We start from the raw sequence: 14,232 nt of genomic DNA, 5'->3' as shown, positions 1-14,232 counted from the left end.
AGAATAACAGAGTTGGAAGGGACCTTGGAGGTCTTCTAGTCCAACCCCCCTGCTCAAGCACGAGACCCTATCCCATTTCAGACAAAAGGCTGCCCAGTCTCTTCGTAAAAACCTCCAGTGATGAAGCACCCACAACTTCTGGAGGCAAGGAGTTCCACCGTTGATTCTTCTCACTCTTGCCTTCCAGGGGAGAAAGAGAGATCCTCCCAATCTAATCCCTGGCCTTGAGATGTCTCGCTCAAAGACGGTCTGACCCGAATCCCAGGGTTGGCCAGGATAGCGCTGTCCTTCCAAAAGACTACTTGATACGGCAAGCTCTAGTGAAATATAAAAACCTGCACAACCTTTGAACTGACCTGCCTGGGTGTTTCCATTGACAGTTCACAAACGGGGGAAGGCGTTTATGTGTTCCACTTTGCATTAATTGCCTTTTAAATACACGGGGGGGGGGGCTGTGCTAATGAAGCGCTGGCATCCAGCATAGAGACAGAGGTCAAAGGAGAGCTTCCCCATGGAAAGGCTTCTGCCCCCTTTTGTAGTCATGCAATGCCACCGAACAGGGGGGGGGCTCCCCTCCAGGTAGGCCAGGCTGAGCTGGCGCTTTCTGGGTGAGCCGGAATTATAGTTCTGCACCACTTGCAAAGCCAACAGCTGGCTGAGAATTCAAAAACAGCTGCAAAGGCACCAGGTTCAAGGGGTGCTGGGGGGGGGCAGTTTCTAGGTCAATGAAAAACTCCTAAACTCGCATTTCGGAACTACCAGGCGGTCCCTGACTTACAATCAGACCTGGGAGCAGGATTTCCATTGCTAAGTGAGTTGCGTCCAATTTTACGACCTTCAGGGGCGCGGTTCTTAAGCGAATCACGGCAGTCGTTAAGCGAATCGTGTGATCGTTAAGTGAAACCGGCTTTCCTCGCCGGTTTCATCTGTGGGAAGCCAGCCAGCCCGGTTGCAAACGGCCATCCCACCGGTGACTTTGGGAGGGTGCGACCGTTTGTAAACATAGGCCAGTTACCAAGCAACCCCAATTTTGATCACACGGCTATGGGGAACGCTGCGACGGTTGTAACGGCGAGGACCGGTCGCAAGTCATGTTTTCCGGTGTCGCCGTAACTTCAAACGGTCGTTAAAGAAATGGTCGTAAGTTGAGGACTGCCTGTATCCATGTTGGTGGTCTCCATCTAGTCCAATCTGGTGTTTTTCATGGGAAAACTAAATTTAACCTTTCAACCCTGGAGGACCAGACTTTACACCAGGAGTAGGCAACCTTGGCTCTTTTATGACTCGTGGACTCAGCATTCCTGAGCCAGCCAGTCATAAAAGAGACAAGGTTGCCTACCCCTGGTTTACACTGTCTGAACCTAATAGGGGTTTGTAAACTACAGTGCCCCCCCTTAGCATGCTATAAGAACCCTGAACATTTTGCTTACTTAGTAAATGTTGTTTTCTCCAATAAACACCTGGAAGATTGCTGCTGAAAACAGGATACTGGGGGTAGGATCTATTGGACAATCCTGGGTGATCTGCCCCGAATTGTTCAGAATTTCTGAAACCTACTTACTTCACTGCAGAAAATCTAAATAATTTCCCATGCATATTATTCTGCTGAAAAGAAGGAAGCTTGGGAGAATGAAGATATCTTTGAGATCCATTTGTGAGCTCCTGGGAACTAAAGTCTTGAATCTTGGCCATATTTATTAGTATCAGAGGTGGCGTTGGTGTTTAACCACACGTCTTAATTTTTTTTCACTTTTCCTGTTGCTCACCGACCCTCCTGGGTCGGATCTTTCGAGGGAGGGTCTTCACAAGCTGACTCTAATTTTTTTCTCCATGGCTGATTTTCCTTCTAAACCAGGAAAAGTCTATCTTAGAAAAAAGCTAGGTTTGCGTTAGGTATTTCAAAACAGGAAGTGAATAGTGAAGACGAATGCCAAGATCCCCTTAAATGCTGTTCTTCTTATTCATCCTTTCACTTTTTTTTCATTTTCAACTCATAATCTCGGGTAGTTTCCTTCCAGGATGCAGGTCTTTTCCGCAAGGATGAGGACTTCATTCTCAAATGATCTGTGCCGTCGTGCGCAAGATCCTATCAAGGCATCGTTGTCGGGCCGCGAAAGGCGAGGATTGCAGAACGATCCAGCCAGGAAGCTGATCCCGAGTCCTGCCCCCCCCCCTTCCGATATTTGACAGATCAAAAAGGTTTAGCACAAAAGACACACAGATACACCAAAATTAACCTTTTGGAGCAGGTCTTAAATCACCTGTCTCCGAGGGAAGCGTGCACTCAACCAGATCCTCCAGCAGTGGGCAGTGCTGAGCATCCCTGGACCAAAATCTCAGCAATTCAATTCAATTCAATCATGTTTGTTTGGGAGTGTGTGTGTGTATATATATATATACATATACACATATATCCAAATTTCTTTTTTCTGACAAAGAGTAAAGAATTAAATTGGGAGACTAAGATGGACCATTTCCATCTTAGTCTCCCAAAAAAGCCAGAAATGGTCCATCTTAGTCTCCCAATTTAATTCTTTACTCTTTGTCAGAAAAAAGAAATTTGGATATAAAAATATTTCGCAGTTGCGACTTGAGCCTGCTCTATGCCCCTAGTTGGGGGCGGCAAGGCAAGAGATATTGTAAAAAGAGTAAACTGCAGTATGGCAGTTAAAAATGTCAAGGTGTTCACAATCAGACCAATCTGTCTGAACTCCCTATATACACACATATATATATAAAAGACATTAAGCCAAGACTATGGGAAGGGCAGGGGATGCTAACATCCCCCCTGGAGTCTTTTCAAGTCTGCAACACTTTACTAAAACAGATGAGAAGTCAACGTTGTCCTTAGAATCCCCTCCTCTCCCCCCCTCCCCCCCCTTTGTCCCCTTCATCCCTGTATGGTTTTGTCTGAACCATCAAGGCTTGTGCAGAACAGGGAAAGCTTCGGAAAATAAAAAAAGAGAGGGAAAGAGACCGTGTGCATGGCTCGTTGCAATTTTGTGGGTTTCGTTTTGTGGGGTTTTTTTTTGTTTGTTTGTTTGTTTGGCTGTGTGGGCAAAACCAAGAAAGGGGCACACCCGTTGGTGGGGGAGCTGAGCCCGCTGGGAAACTTCAAGGGTGGGATGGGTGTTCTTCTTCCCAATCAAAGCAATGAAGGAAGGGGAGGATGGAAGAGAAAAAGGGGGGCAGGGAGGGAGGGTCTCATTAGTTAATTAGTCAATTCAACATGCAAACGAGGTTAGAAGGCAGAGGGGGTGGGGGAGGGGTGAAAGAGAAAATGACTGGGACAGCTGGGAGGAGGGCTGGTTTCCATAGCAGGCAAGGGCTGGGATTCCTGCCCTGGGCAGAAAAGTTAAGTCTACGTCGGGGGAGTCTTCAATCTTGGCAACTTTACGACTTGTGGACTTCAAGCCGAAGTCCATAAGTTGCCAAGGTTGGAGATCTCCGGTCTACGTGATCTCTAAAGTCCCTTCCAACCTTCGATTCTACCTTGTTCCCCCTCAGCTCCAGAGGAAGGAACAGATGCTAACTTTCTCTCTCTAGACTAGAAGGGCTAGACCAGGTATGGCTGACACCGATTTCTTGGTGACCAGGAGCCACTGGACAGTGACCAAATCAACTGACCGCTGGGTGCGAATGCCCCACCAGCAGGAAACCCTCAAAGTCATGAATCCTAATCTCATTCAAAGGGGCTGAATTTGCCTGGGTGCAAAACCAGAACAGACAAACTAAGATTCCTAAGCTTAAAACAAACAAACATGTGGGGCAAACGCAACTACAACTGCTGCATTGGAAGAAGGCACACACACACCCCCCCCCGGTGTTTCTAGAGGGGAGAAATGGAGAGTTTTAGGACAAGGATTGTCTCTCTTGAAGTGCCCTTGTTGGAGACCCTGCCCCAGAGGCCACCCTGGAGTCTTAATTTCTCATTTTAATTTTGCCCCCCCCCCTCACCAAGCTTGACCAGAAAGCTCTGTCCTGCCTGTGAATCAATGCTAGTCTTTTGGACTGAGCATGGAAAGGGTCTGTGTTTGGTGCAAGCAGAAAAGGGAGCGAAAACCTTTTCCCCTCTCTCGCCTTCTGGCCCAGACATCCAGGGAAAAACACGCCTTCCAGGGATGAGGTCCAAGCCATTTCCATCTGGGAGGGGGCTTGGACCAACAATCCTTGGGGCTTCTTCCCCTGGGCTAGAAATAGAGGTAGTCCTCAGCTTATGACCACAGTTAAGCCCAGAATTTACGTTGCTAAGGGAGAAAATTGTTCAGGGAGCCTTGCCCCATTTTACGACTTCCCTCGCCACGTATTCGTTAAGGGAATCCCTGCAGCTGTTAAATTAATAACACGGTCGTTAAGTGAATCTGGCTTGTCAGAAGGTCGCAAAAGGGGATCACACGACCCCGGGACACGGCGACCGTCGTCAATGTGAACCGGTTGTCCAGCATCCAAATGTAAATCGCACGACTACGGAGACGTTGCAACGGTCGTAAGTGCGAAAAACGGCCGTTAAGTCGCTTTTTTCAGGGCCGCCGTACGTTCAAGCGGTCACTGAGTGAACTGTTGTAAGTTGAGGACTGCCTGCATGCCCTTCATCTGCTTTGGTCACGTTTCACAAGCCCCCATTCGAGAGCCGTTTATGCGTGTCCCACATTTGCCCTCGGAAGGGGAGTGAAGCAAGAAGAGGAAGAGGAAGAGGAAGAGGAAGAGGGAGGTCCGAGTTAAAAAAAAAAAAAACCTGGGGCAGTCTCCTCAGACAAACTTAAAAGTTCAGACACAGAAATGGCAGTTAGTAGGAACAATCAACACAGTCTTTAATTAGTATACTATTAGTACAACAGGAGTTAATTACCAGCTAGCATTCATTATGTCTCTCTGTTAATTATTTAATTAATTGTCAGAAAGAGAGAGAGAGAGAGAGAGAGAGAGAGAGAGAAGAAGAAGAAGAAGAAATAGAAGAAGAGATTGGCAGAGAGAAATCAGATGGAAACAGAAGCCATGCAAGGGGGGGGGGGTGAGGCGAGGCGGAAGGTTCCCCCATGCGTGTTAGCTGGGATGAAGGACACTCACGATGGAGGGGGGGGGACATGGAGAGGAGATGCTGGCGGCGTGCAAGAGGGATGAGAAAGAATGGAGAAGGGCAGGTAAAGGTGTACAAGCGACCAAGGAGGCGGAAATCATGGCGCTTTTAAAAAGATTTCTAATGGGAGCACTTGGCCTTCCCACGTTTAGCTGGAAGGTGGAGGAATGGCCTTCCACACTGAACACAATTCGGTCCCCCCCACCTCTTCCCCAGCCAGACAAATACTCAAAGGGAGCACACACGCACAGCAGACAACATGGGGACGCCACAGAAAGGCACACACTCAGAGGAAGCAGCACCTAAGACAAGCTCGGACCCATTAGTCGCCATCCAGACCCAAAGGGTCCAGCACGCACGACCCATAAATCACCATCCAGACCCAAAGGGTCCAGCACGCACGGCCCATTAGTCGCCATCCAGACCCAAAGGGTCCAGAATAGAATAGAGCTGGAAGGGACCTTGGAGGTCTTCTAGTCCAGCCCCCTGTGCTCTCTTGGATACATCAAAACTGCAAAAAAACATGTTGGCAGCGTTGACATCTGGCTTGAGGGGTGACAGCACTTCCCTCCTGGAACATCCCCGTCCAAATAATCAGTGACCCCCCCCCATCTTAAAACTATTCCTGGAGCCACCCGGGTGCTGAGATTAACGAGGAAAGAAGCAATCAGTCAGCAATTCAATTAGCAACTGAAGGGGATTCCATTTAGTGAAGAGGCCTTTTAGGCAGGGATGACTGGGGGGGGGGGCTGCCAGTCAGCGCACACAAAACTGGGCCACCGGGAGACATAGTTGGACCCAGCTTAAGGCTGTGGCTTGGCACGTTGTGATGCTCGTTTTACTTCCCGGCCAGGATCCCACATCGAGGCTTGCCGTGCTTCGCTGCGCCTCGAAACCCACCTTCCCACATCCGGGGCTCTGCTAACGTCAGAGTACGCATTCCATCAAACATCCAAACCAGCACAGGCAAGGAAAGGCTGGCTGGGGACGATGGGATTCATCATCCGGCGCTTTTGGGCAACCCTACAGGTGGGGAAAAGGCCCTTGTTGGATTCAAATGTTACTAGAAAGAGCGTCGCTGATTGGTTCCAATCGAAGCACCGGGGCGTTAAGTTAACAGGAACAGAGTTGGGAGGGACCTTGGAGGTCATCTAGTCCAACCCCTTGCTCTTGCAAGGGACCTGTACTGTTTCTGATAAATGGCTGTCCAGTCTCTTTTTAAAAGCCTCCAGTGATGGGGCACCCACAATTTCTGAAGGCAATTTGTTCCACGGATTCACTGTTCTCACGGTTAGACATTTTCTTCTTAGTTCTGGGTTGCTTCTCTCTTTGGTTAGTTTCCATCCATTGTTTCTTACCTACAAGTGCTTTGGTAAATAAGTTGGGGCCCTCTTCCCTAGGGCAGCCCTTCAAGTATTGGGAGGCTGCCATGGGGTCACCCCTGGTCCTTCTTTTCTCTAGACTAGCCGTACCCAATTCCTGCAACCGTTCGTCGTACGTTTCAGCCTCCAGCCTTAAATGACCCAGCGCTTCCCTTTATACCTCCATTCTTCCTTTGCACACACTGCAGTGGTCCTTACAGACCCTTCCTCTAATGCACAGCGCCATCAGGTTTTGGCAGACCTGGTTGGGGGGAGAAAGAGGTTTAAGCCCCACTTCTCAGACCCAGATTCCTGTTTTTAATATTTGTATCTGTTTATATGTAAGGGTGTAGGTATATACATCTTATATAGCAAGTTTATATACGTGTAATGTATGTGTATACTTTTGAGAGCAGGCAACAGAATTTCATTTTTAATGTGTGCCAGTGTGCCCACAATAAAAATGACAATAAAGGTCATCTATCTATCTATCTATCTATCTATCTATCTATCTATCTATCTATCTATCTATCTATCTATCATCTATCTATCTATCTATCTCTATCATCTACCATCTGTCTGTCTTCTATCCATTTATCCATCTATCTATCTATCTCTATCATCTACCATCTGTCTGTCTTCTATCCATCTATCATCTACCACCTATCTATCTATCTATCTATCTATCTATCTATCTATCTATCTATCTATCTATCTATCTATCTATCTATCTATCTACCTATTTTTATCGTATGTTTTTCTATCATCTGTTTTTCTATCATCTATCTAATCTATCACCTATTTTTCTGTCTGTCTGTCTGTCTGTCTGTCTGTCTGTCTGTCTATCTATCTATCTATGTTATTGACTTTTTTGAAAACGTAGATCATAGCTGCATTCCCACACTCAAAATTAGTGGCAGGCTGAGAACAATTTTTTTTTCCCTTCCCAATTCTCCTTCAGTTTGCTCGAGAAGCTGCTTTTCAATTTTCTTTACAAGGAGCAGAGGTCACTCGCAGAAAACCACGATACGCTGTTGAATTCCCTCTCTTTTTCTTTTTTTTTAATAAGATTTTATTAAGTTCCAACCGAAGATGAAATGCAAGGCAACAGAAAGAAAAAGCTCTTTCTCTCCCCCACGGTGGACTTAATGGGGCTGTCATGTTACACTCCCTGCTAAGGAGAACTCCTATTTTAGGGACAAAATTTCCTATCTTGGAATTTCTTGAAGGAATCACCCCCGAATCTCACAAATGGTTCTCCCCCCCCCCCAACAATTTGTCTGCATTTTCCCTTCAGCACATTTTGCATGCATTTCTTTCATCAGGAACCTACCCTGTAAAATTTGGGGAAGGTGCCAATTTGAAAGAGAAAGATCTCTGAGAAAGATGCCACATCACAAAGAAAAGATGATCGAGCGTCTTATTGACAATATTCTGTGCCACATCAGCAAGTCCAGAAAAAAACTGGGCGATCTTTCTGCACTGGACAGCACTGCCCTTATTTGCTGACAAAAAAAAATTCAAGTTGGCAACTTCCGTGTGCCATTGCAGACACAAAAAGCCACAAGACCACAACAGGGCTGCCCTTGAGGCCCAAAGGCAACGGCGTAGTTCAGGGGGAACACAAAGGAAGGTCACACAATTCCAGTTGGCATCTGATTGCCACCACCTGTCAACTCTTTGAGGTCACGAAATAGAGGCCCCCGAGATTCCAGGAGTTCCACTTTACAGGAAGTCCTCAACTTACGATCACAATGGAGCCCAACATTTCTGTTGCTAAGTGAAACGTTTGTTCACTCAGTTTGGCCCCATTTTACGGCCTTCCTTGCCACCGTGCATCGTTGTAGTTGTTCAGTTAGTGGCAAGGTTGTTAAATGAATCTGGCAAGTTGACTTTGCTTGTCGGACGGCCGTAAAAGGGGATCACGCGACCCCGGGACACGGCGACCGTCATAAATATGAGTCAGTTGCCAAGCATCTGAAATTTGATCATGTGATCGTGGGAAGGCTGCAACGGTCGTAAGTGTGAAAAATGGTCATAAGTCCTTTTTTTTCAGTGCTGTTGTAACTTTGGACCCTTTCTAAATGAACTGCTGTAAGTCGAGGACTGTCTGTATTGTTGTAGGGCAGTGATGGCGAACCTTTTGGAGACCGAGTGCCCAAAAACTGCCTCGCCCCTGCCCCGTCCCCACGTCTCCTGCCCGCAGGGCCACCCACCACCTCCATGGCCCACCACAGCAGATCGCCCAGGCGGCCCAGCAGCGTCATGGCGGCCATGCCCTTTGTCTGCGCCCCACAGCAGCATCTGCACGCAACGGGGCGCGAGGGCGGAGTCTTGTCCCCACTGCCCGGCTGCCTGCACAGGCTGCGCCCGGGGCGACTCTCCAGGGGGGCTACTGGTGAGGAGGGGGCCATGGGCGGTGGCGGGGCTGGGGCGACGGCATGCGTGCATGCCCGCCCACAGAGAGGGCTGTGAGTGCCACCTCTGGCACCCGTGCCATAGGTTCGCCGCCACTGTTGTAGGGTATGACAACAGAAACTTGAGAAGCCTCTCCAAGCCCCAGCAGATACTAAACAACATCAAGGCGGGATTCTCTTAAGTTTCTTTCTCACGCCTCCTTCACTCGCTCGACTGCACAAGCCGTGTGCAGCTTTTTCACGCCTTCCCCAAGTCAGCTGTAAATTCTTCCAGACATCTCAAGTCAAGCCACCCTGCCCCGGTCAGCCCCACCAAGGTCCTGGCTTGCCAGCCAGGGTGTGAAACGAGGGGCCGAATGAGACCGATTCCGGACCGAGCTAGCTTTCCACGTTTGGATTCTCCTTCCGAAACCTGCCACGGGTCCACAACGGAAAGCCAAAACGCCGGTCTTAGTCCCCAGAAAGCTACGCCAGCACGGTTCCTCTCGAATCACTGGCTCACATTTTGGAAACAGGCACACTCACACATGCGCAGGTGGGTCCCATCCACGCCTGTCCCCCCTTGCCCTAACGGCCCTGAATCAGTGCTCCCCTTGGAAATGGCAAAGAGGAGGTGAAGCCAGCAAAGGGGGGTGGGGGTGGGGGTGTCATGCAAGGCCGAGAGAGGGGAGGGGGTCTTGGAAGAATAAGGGAGAAGGAACAGGAGGCCTGAGGGGAGAAAGGGATGGGACATACACAACACACAGAGTGTTAGTTTCAGCCCCAGAGAGATGCTCAGAAAATAAAACTTGGCGACGGAAGCAGCCCAGCCTCGCAGGCCATGCAAGAGGGCGGCCGGCAGCTGGTCCCCAGGGGGCACTAGGGGGCAGCCAGGTTCTCAGGTTCCAGGGGCGAGCACCCGTCCACCAACCAGGGTGTCATGGGGGTGAGCCCCTCTTTTGGTCCCCAAAAGCAAAGAGGAATGGAGCAGGGAAGCTCAGACCCCCCACCATTCTGCAAATTGGAGCACCACTGCAAGACAGTTTTGCAGGAGGGGGACTATCCCCGCCCTCCCCCTCCGTGCCACAAGCCAGCATGGCTGAAAAATCGGGGCGGTGGCGGTGTTTTTCTGGGCCCTCCCCTCTCGATCCGCCTGGCTGCCCTTTGGGGGCTCCCCTGGGGGGCAGCTGGGGGACCCAGCGTAGGTGCAACAGCGCACAGAAGTTGCTTCATGGGATGGTGTTTTCCATGGATTTTTTGGGGGGGAGGGAGGGGGAGGGCGGGGAGGGGAGGAGGAAAAAAAAATCCAAAGCATAAAAAAAAATCCTTCTTCAACCAATTTTTTTCCCCCTGAAATATTGTTGGCTCTTCTGATTTTGCAAGGGCGGCTGGGAAAAATCAAATCAGATTTTGGGGGGGGGGGGCTGTGTAGGTTTAGATTGTTGCTGCATCGGGAGGGCTGAAAGTGTGGGGGTCATACCGCAGTAGCAGATCTGGGTTCGAGTACCTTCCTTACTCACTGAAGCTCCTGGCGGACTTGGGGGCAAATCTCTATTGCCTAGCCATTCTACCCCACAGGGTTGTTGTTGCGAGGATAAATGGGAGGAGGTGGAAGGAGTGTAAGCTGGATCTCTTGAAGATCAGGCATCTAGCAAATAAATCAGTAATCACATTAGCCCAGGGGTAGGCAATCTTGGCACTTTTATGACTCGTGGACTTCAACTCCCAGAATTCCAGCTTGGCTGGCTCAGGAATTCTGGGAGTTGAAGTCCACGAGTCATAAAAGAGCCAAGGTTGCCTACCCCTGCATTAGCCCATCGGGGCCATGGCTGATAGGGGGTGCTGCTCCGGAAGCCGAAGACTATCATGTTCTGTTGCCAAGATGTAGCATTTAGGGGCTACAGCGTGAGCAGCGGCCGTGAATGATGGGATTTGCAGTCGAACAATATCTTAGAAGTCTCAGTTATCCGAGTCTCTTTTGCTTTTCCGCACTTCCATTTCCCTTTTTGGCTACAACTCAGTGGGCTGCCTTTTCTCAGCCTGGTGCCTTCTGGATATGTTGGAGAACAAGGTCCATCATCTGCTACCAGCATGGGAATTGTAGTCAAGAGGGTGGCTGGTCTTTTAAAGTCTCCTTAGGACTTTAAAAGATACTAACTGATTTAATATTTAGGATTTAGAGACTTATACGGGAACTAAAAAACAGTTCCTAGAATAATAGTTTTGATTTATAACGTAGAAGTTGGATTGAGACGATAAAGGTTATTTTATTAGTAAGTGATGAGGCACTAGGATGAGAAATAGAATATGCTTGTGAAATAAAGTAAGAATTTGTTCGAGTAAATAATAAGTATATTTTAGATATGACAACTATTCTGTAACGAATTAAGGGAACTTTGGGTTACCCGAATCTAAATACTATGGATATTAAGCTAACCGGAATACTGTAATTGAAATTAGGCAAAATTTAAAAACAGGACATGGATGCACATAAGTTAAAATATATTGACAAATGTTTTAAGCGATTGAGTTATAACTAGCAAGGTATTAATTTGAATGTGATATGATAACTAAGGGAAAGAGAGAGGAAATTTTTGATGATGTAACCTGACACATGTGTGAAAGAGCTTGTTATTGGATTATGGGTTACCCAGTCACCACGTTGCTTCCTTAATACTTGGATTTTCGTAAAATTGGAAAATTAATAAAACTTGTTTAAAAAAAAAAAAAGAGGGTGGCTGGTCAAGCGGGGCTGGGTTGAAGCCCACTGCCCTAACACAGCTGGGACTCGGTTATTCTACCATTTCCTTTGCCCCAAGAAGTAAAATAAAGGGATTTTTTTTGTGTGTGTGGGGAGGGGGGGGGCACTGAAATCCATTTCATTTTCCAAACTGCTGGAAGGATCCATTTTCAAGTCTATGGAGATTCTCAATCATCCGGGTCACGATCGTCCCCAAAGTGTTTTTTCCAAAAAGCCACTGGACTTTCTTGGGTTTTTTTCCCTTGAAAACGTTTCGCTTCTCATCCAACTGAGCTTCCTCAGTTCTTCCGACGTTGAAGATGAACTGAAGAAGCTTTTCGGATGAGAAGACGAAATGTTTTCAAGGGGGAAAAAAAAACCCAAGAAAGTCCAGTTGCCTTTTGGAAAAAGCGTCTTGGGAATCCCTTTTCAAGCTCACCAATGTTAGGAGTTGAAGCGCTTTGGATTCGTTCCCCGGAAAGCAGCCAGCGGTGCCAAATGGCACTTTGGGGGAAATTCCAGCTGCTCCTCTTTCTGGGAATCCCGTGGCTGCGGCGGAGGGCAGACACGCAATCCCAGAAAAGGGGTGTCTACCTGCTCTTAAGAACTTCAGCCAGGTGCTGGGTCTGAAACGCCGCTTAAAGCACGACTGGAACCGGAACTTCCATTGCTAAAGCAGTGGAGTCATAAAGTGAACCGTGTCCAATTTTATTACCTTTTTGATGCGGTCGTTAAATGCATCACACAGTCCTTAAGTGAATTTGGCTTCCCCTTATTGGAAGCCCCCCTGGGAAGGTCTGCAATGGCAATCACTTGACCCCGGGAGGCTGCAATTGTCATAAATACAGGCCAGTTGCCGGGCACCTGAATTTTGATCACGTGACTGCAGGGAGGCTGCTGCGATGGCCGTTAAGCGCGAGGACTGGCGCAAGTCATTTTTTTTCGGCCCCGTCGTAACTTGGAACGGTCGTTAAAAGAATGGTTGAGGACTACCTGCAATTGAATCCAAAGCATTCAATGGCCTGATTAAATACGGTTCCACTGCCGGTTTTATTATTTCACGGGACTAGGTTTCCTGTCTTATTATCCTGGGTTTTAAGCCTTCCGTTGCTTTATGTTTTGCATTAAAAAAAAAAATTGTAGCTCACACAGGGAAAGTGTCTGTGGGGCAGTTATCCATCCACAACACGAACAAAAATTCACAATTGTGACTGCAGGCTGTTAGGTCTGGCTGGTTCAATTTATAGACAATTCTTGGTACCAACCAGAGTTTTCACCTATTACCGCTGCATAGCTTTTATTGGTGTTTTTGTTATTATTTTGTTGGCTGCTTTTTTTAACTCGTCAGTTTCAACCCGCGGCTGTTTTCTGCATAGCATTTCTTTATAAAGATTGATTTGTTATCCAGAAAACAGGAAATGCGAAGGAATTTTTTATGTTATTTATTATATTATTTGTTGTTTTATACATTTAGTCGTGTCCAACTCTGGGCGACTTTACAGCCAAGTGGTTATATATTATTATTATTATTATTATTATTATTATTATTATTATTATTATTATTATTATTATTATTATTATTATTATTATTATTTATATCATATCATATATCATATATCATATATCATATATCATATCATTATATTATATTATATTATATTATATTATATTATATTATATTATATTATATTATATTATATTATATTATATTATATTATATTATATTATATTATATTATTATATTATTAAACTACACCACACTACACTACATTATATTATTATATTAATTCTATACTTTTATATTATATTACACTACATTACATTATATTATTATTTATATTTGTTTATCAATGTTGTTTGCTGCCCACCTTGCCGCAATATTATGTTATGCACCCTAATTCGGTATTTCTCCACCTAGGCAACACTGAGAGGTGCGCTCTTCAACTCCCAGAATTCCACAGCCCAATATGGCCGGCTGAGGAATTCTGGGAGTTGAAGTGCACCTTTCCCAAAGGTGCCTAAGTTGAGAACCAGGGCTCTAATTAAATAGTTGTGACTGCGGCAATCTATGGTCTCTCTCGCTTGCTGGCGAGAGTAGAGCTGTAATCAGGATTAGTTTTGATGCTGATCAGTTCACCTCCAATGGAACTGAGCAAACCACTCAATAGTTTTTTACAATTTTTTAAAGGGGGGAAAGGCAGAGCAGGGCAGCTGGCGCGCCTTTTCTCTTTGAAAGAGATTCCCTGCAAAAGAAGCCGGAGGGATAAGCAGAGGGCTAACGTGGGGAGATCAGCCACTGCAAAATGTGGTTGCCTAGATTGGCTGAAAATTACACAAAGACGGGGGACACAACAGAAAGCCTCCCCAGAAGCCTCCTCGGTGAGATAAAATCCATGTCTTTATGCAAAGGCGTGTGTGCAGGCTTACCCAGCAGAGTGCCTTTAGATTTCCAAAAAGCAAAAGTAATTTAAAAAAAAAAAAAATATTAAAAAATAAGGAAAGGGGGAAGGGGAGAGGTAAAACCCACGGCAAACCAAATGATTAGACAATAGACTGATATCTACCAGATAATGCAGTTTGTTTACCATAGCGTGTCCAATTCCTGCGTGCTGTATGCATTTAAAAACGGAAAGAAAATGAAAAAAAAAAAAAAAAATC

At 46.7% G+C, this 14,232-nt stretch overlaps 1 protein-coding gene across 1 annotated transcript in view; it reads right to left on the bottom strand.

The window, feature by feature from the left end:
* NRXN2 (neurexin 2) overlaps window positions 1–14,232 on the bottom strand; it is a 253,526-nt gene that overhangs the window by 153,455 nt on the left and 85,839 nt on the right. The window contains exon 6 of the mRNA XM_029284646.1: window positions 14,139–14,183. Within this exon, the coding sequence (XP_029140479.1) occupies window positions 14,139–14,183 (45 nt within the window). The remainder of the gene's footprint in view (window positions 1–14,138; window positions 14,184–14,232) is intronic.

The sequence above is a fragment of the Protobothrops mucrosquamatus genome, unplaced genomic scaffold (assembly GCF_001527695.2).
Source record: "Protobothrops mucrosquamatus isolate PMUCROS unplaced genomic scaffold, P.Mucros_1.0 scaffold787, whole genome shotgun sequence".
NCBI lineage: Eukaryota > Metazoa > Chordata > Lepidosauria > Squamata > Viperidae > Protobothrops > Protobothrops mucrosquamatus.
Note: the sequence above shows the minus strand (reverse complement) of the source record. Positions and strands in the feature narration are given on the sequence as shown.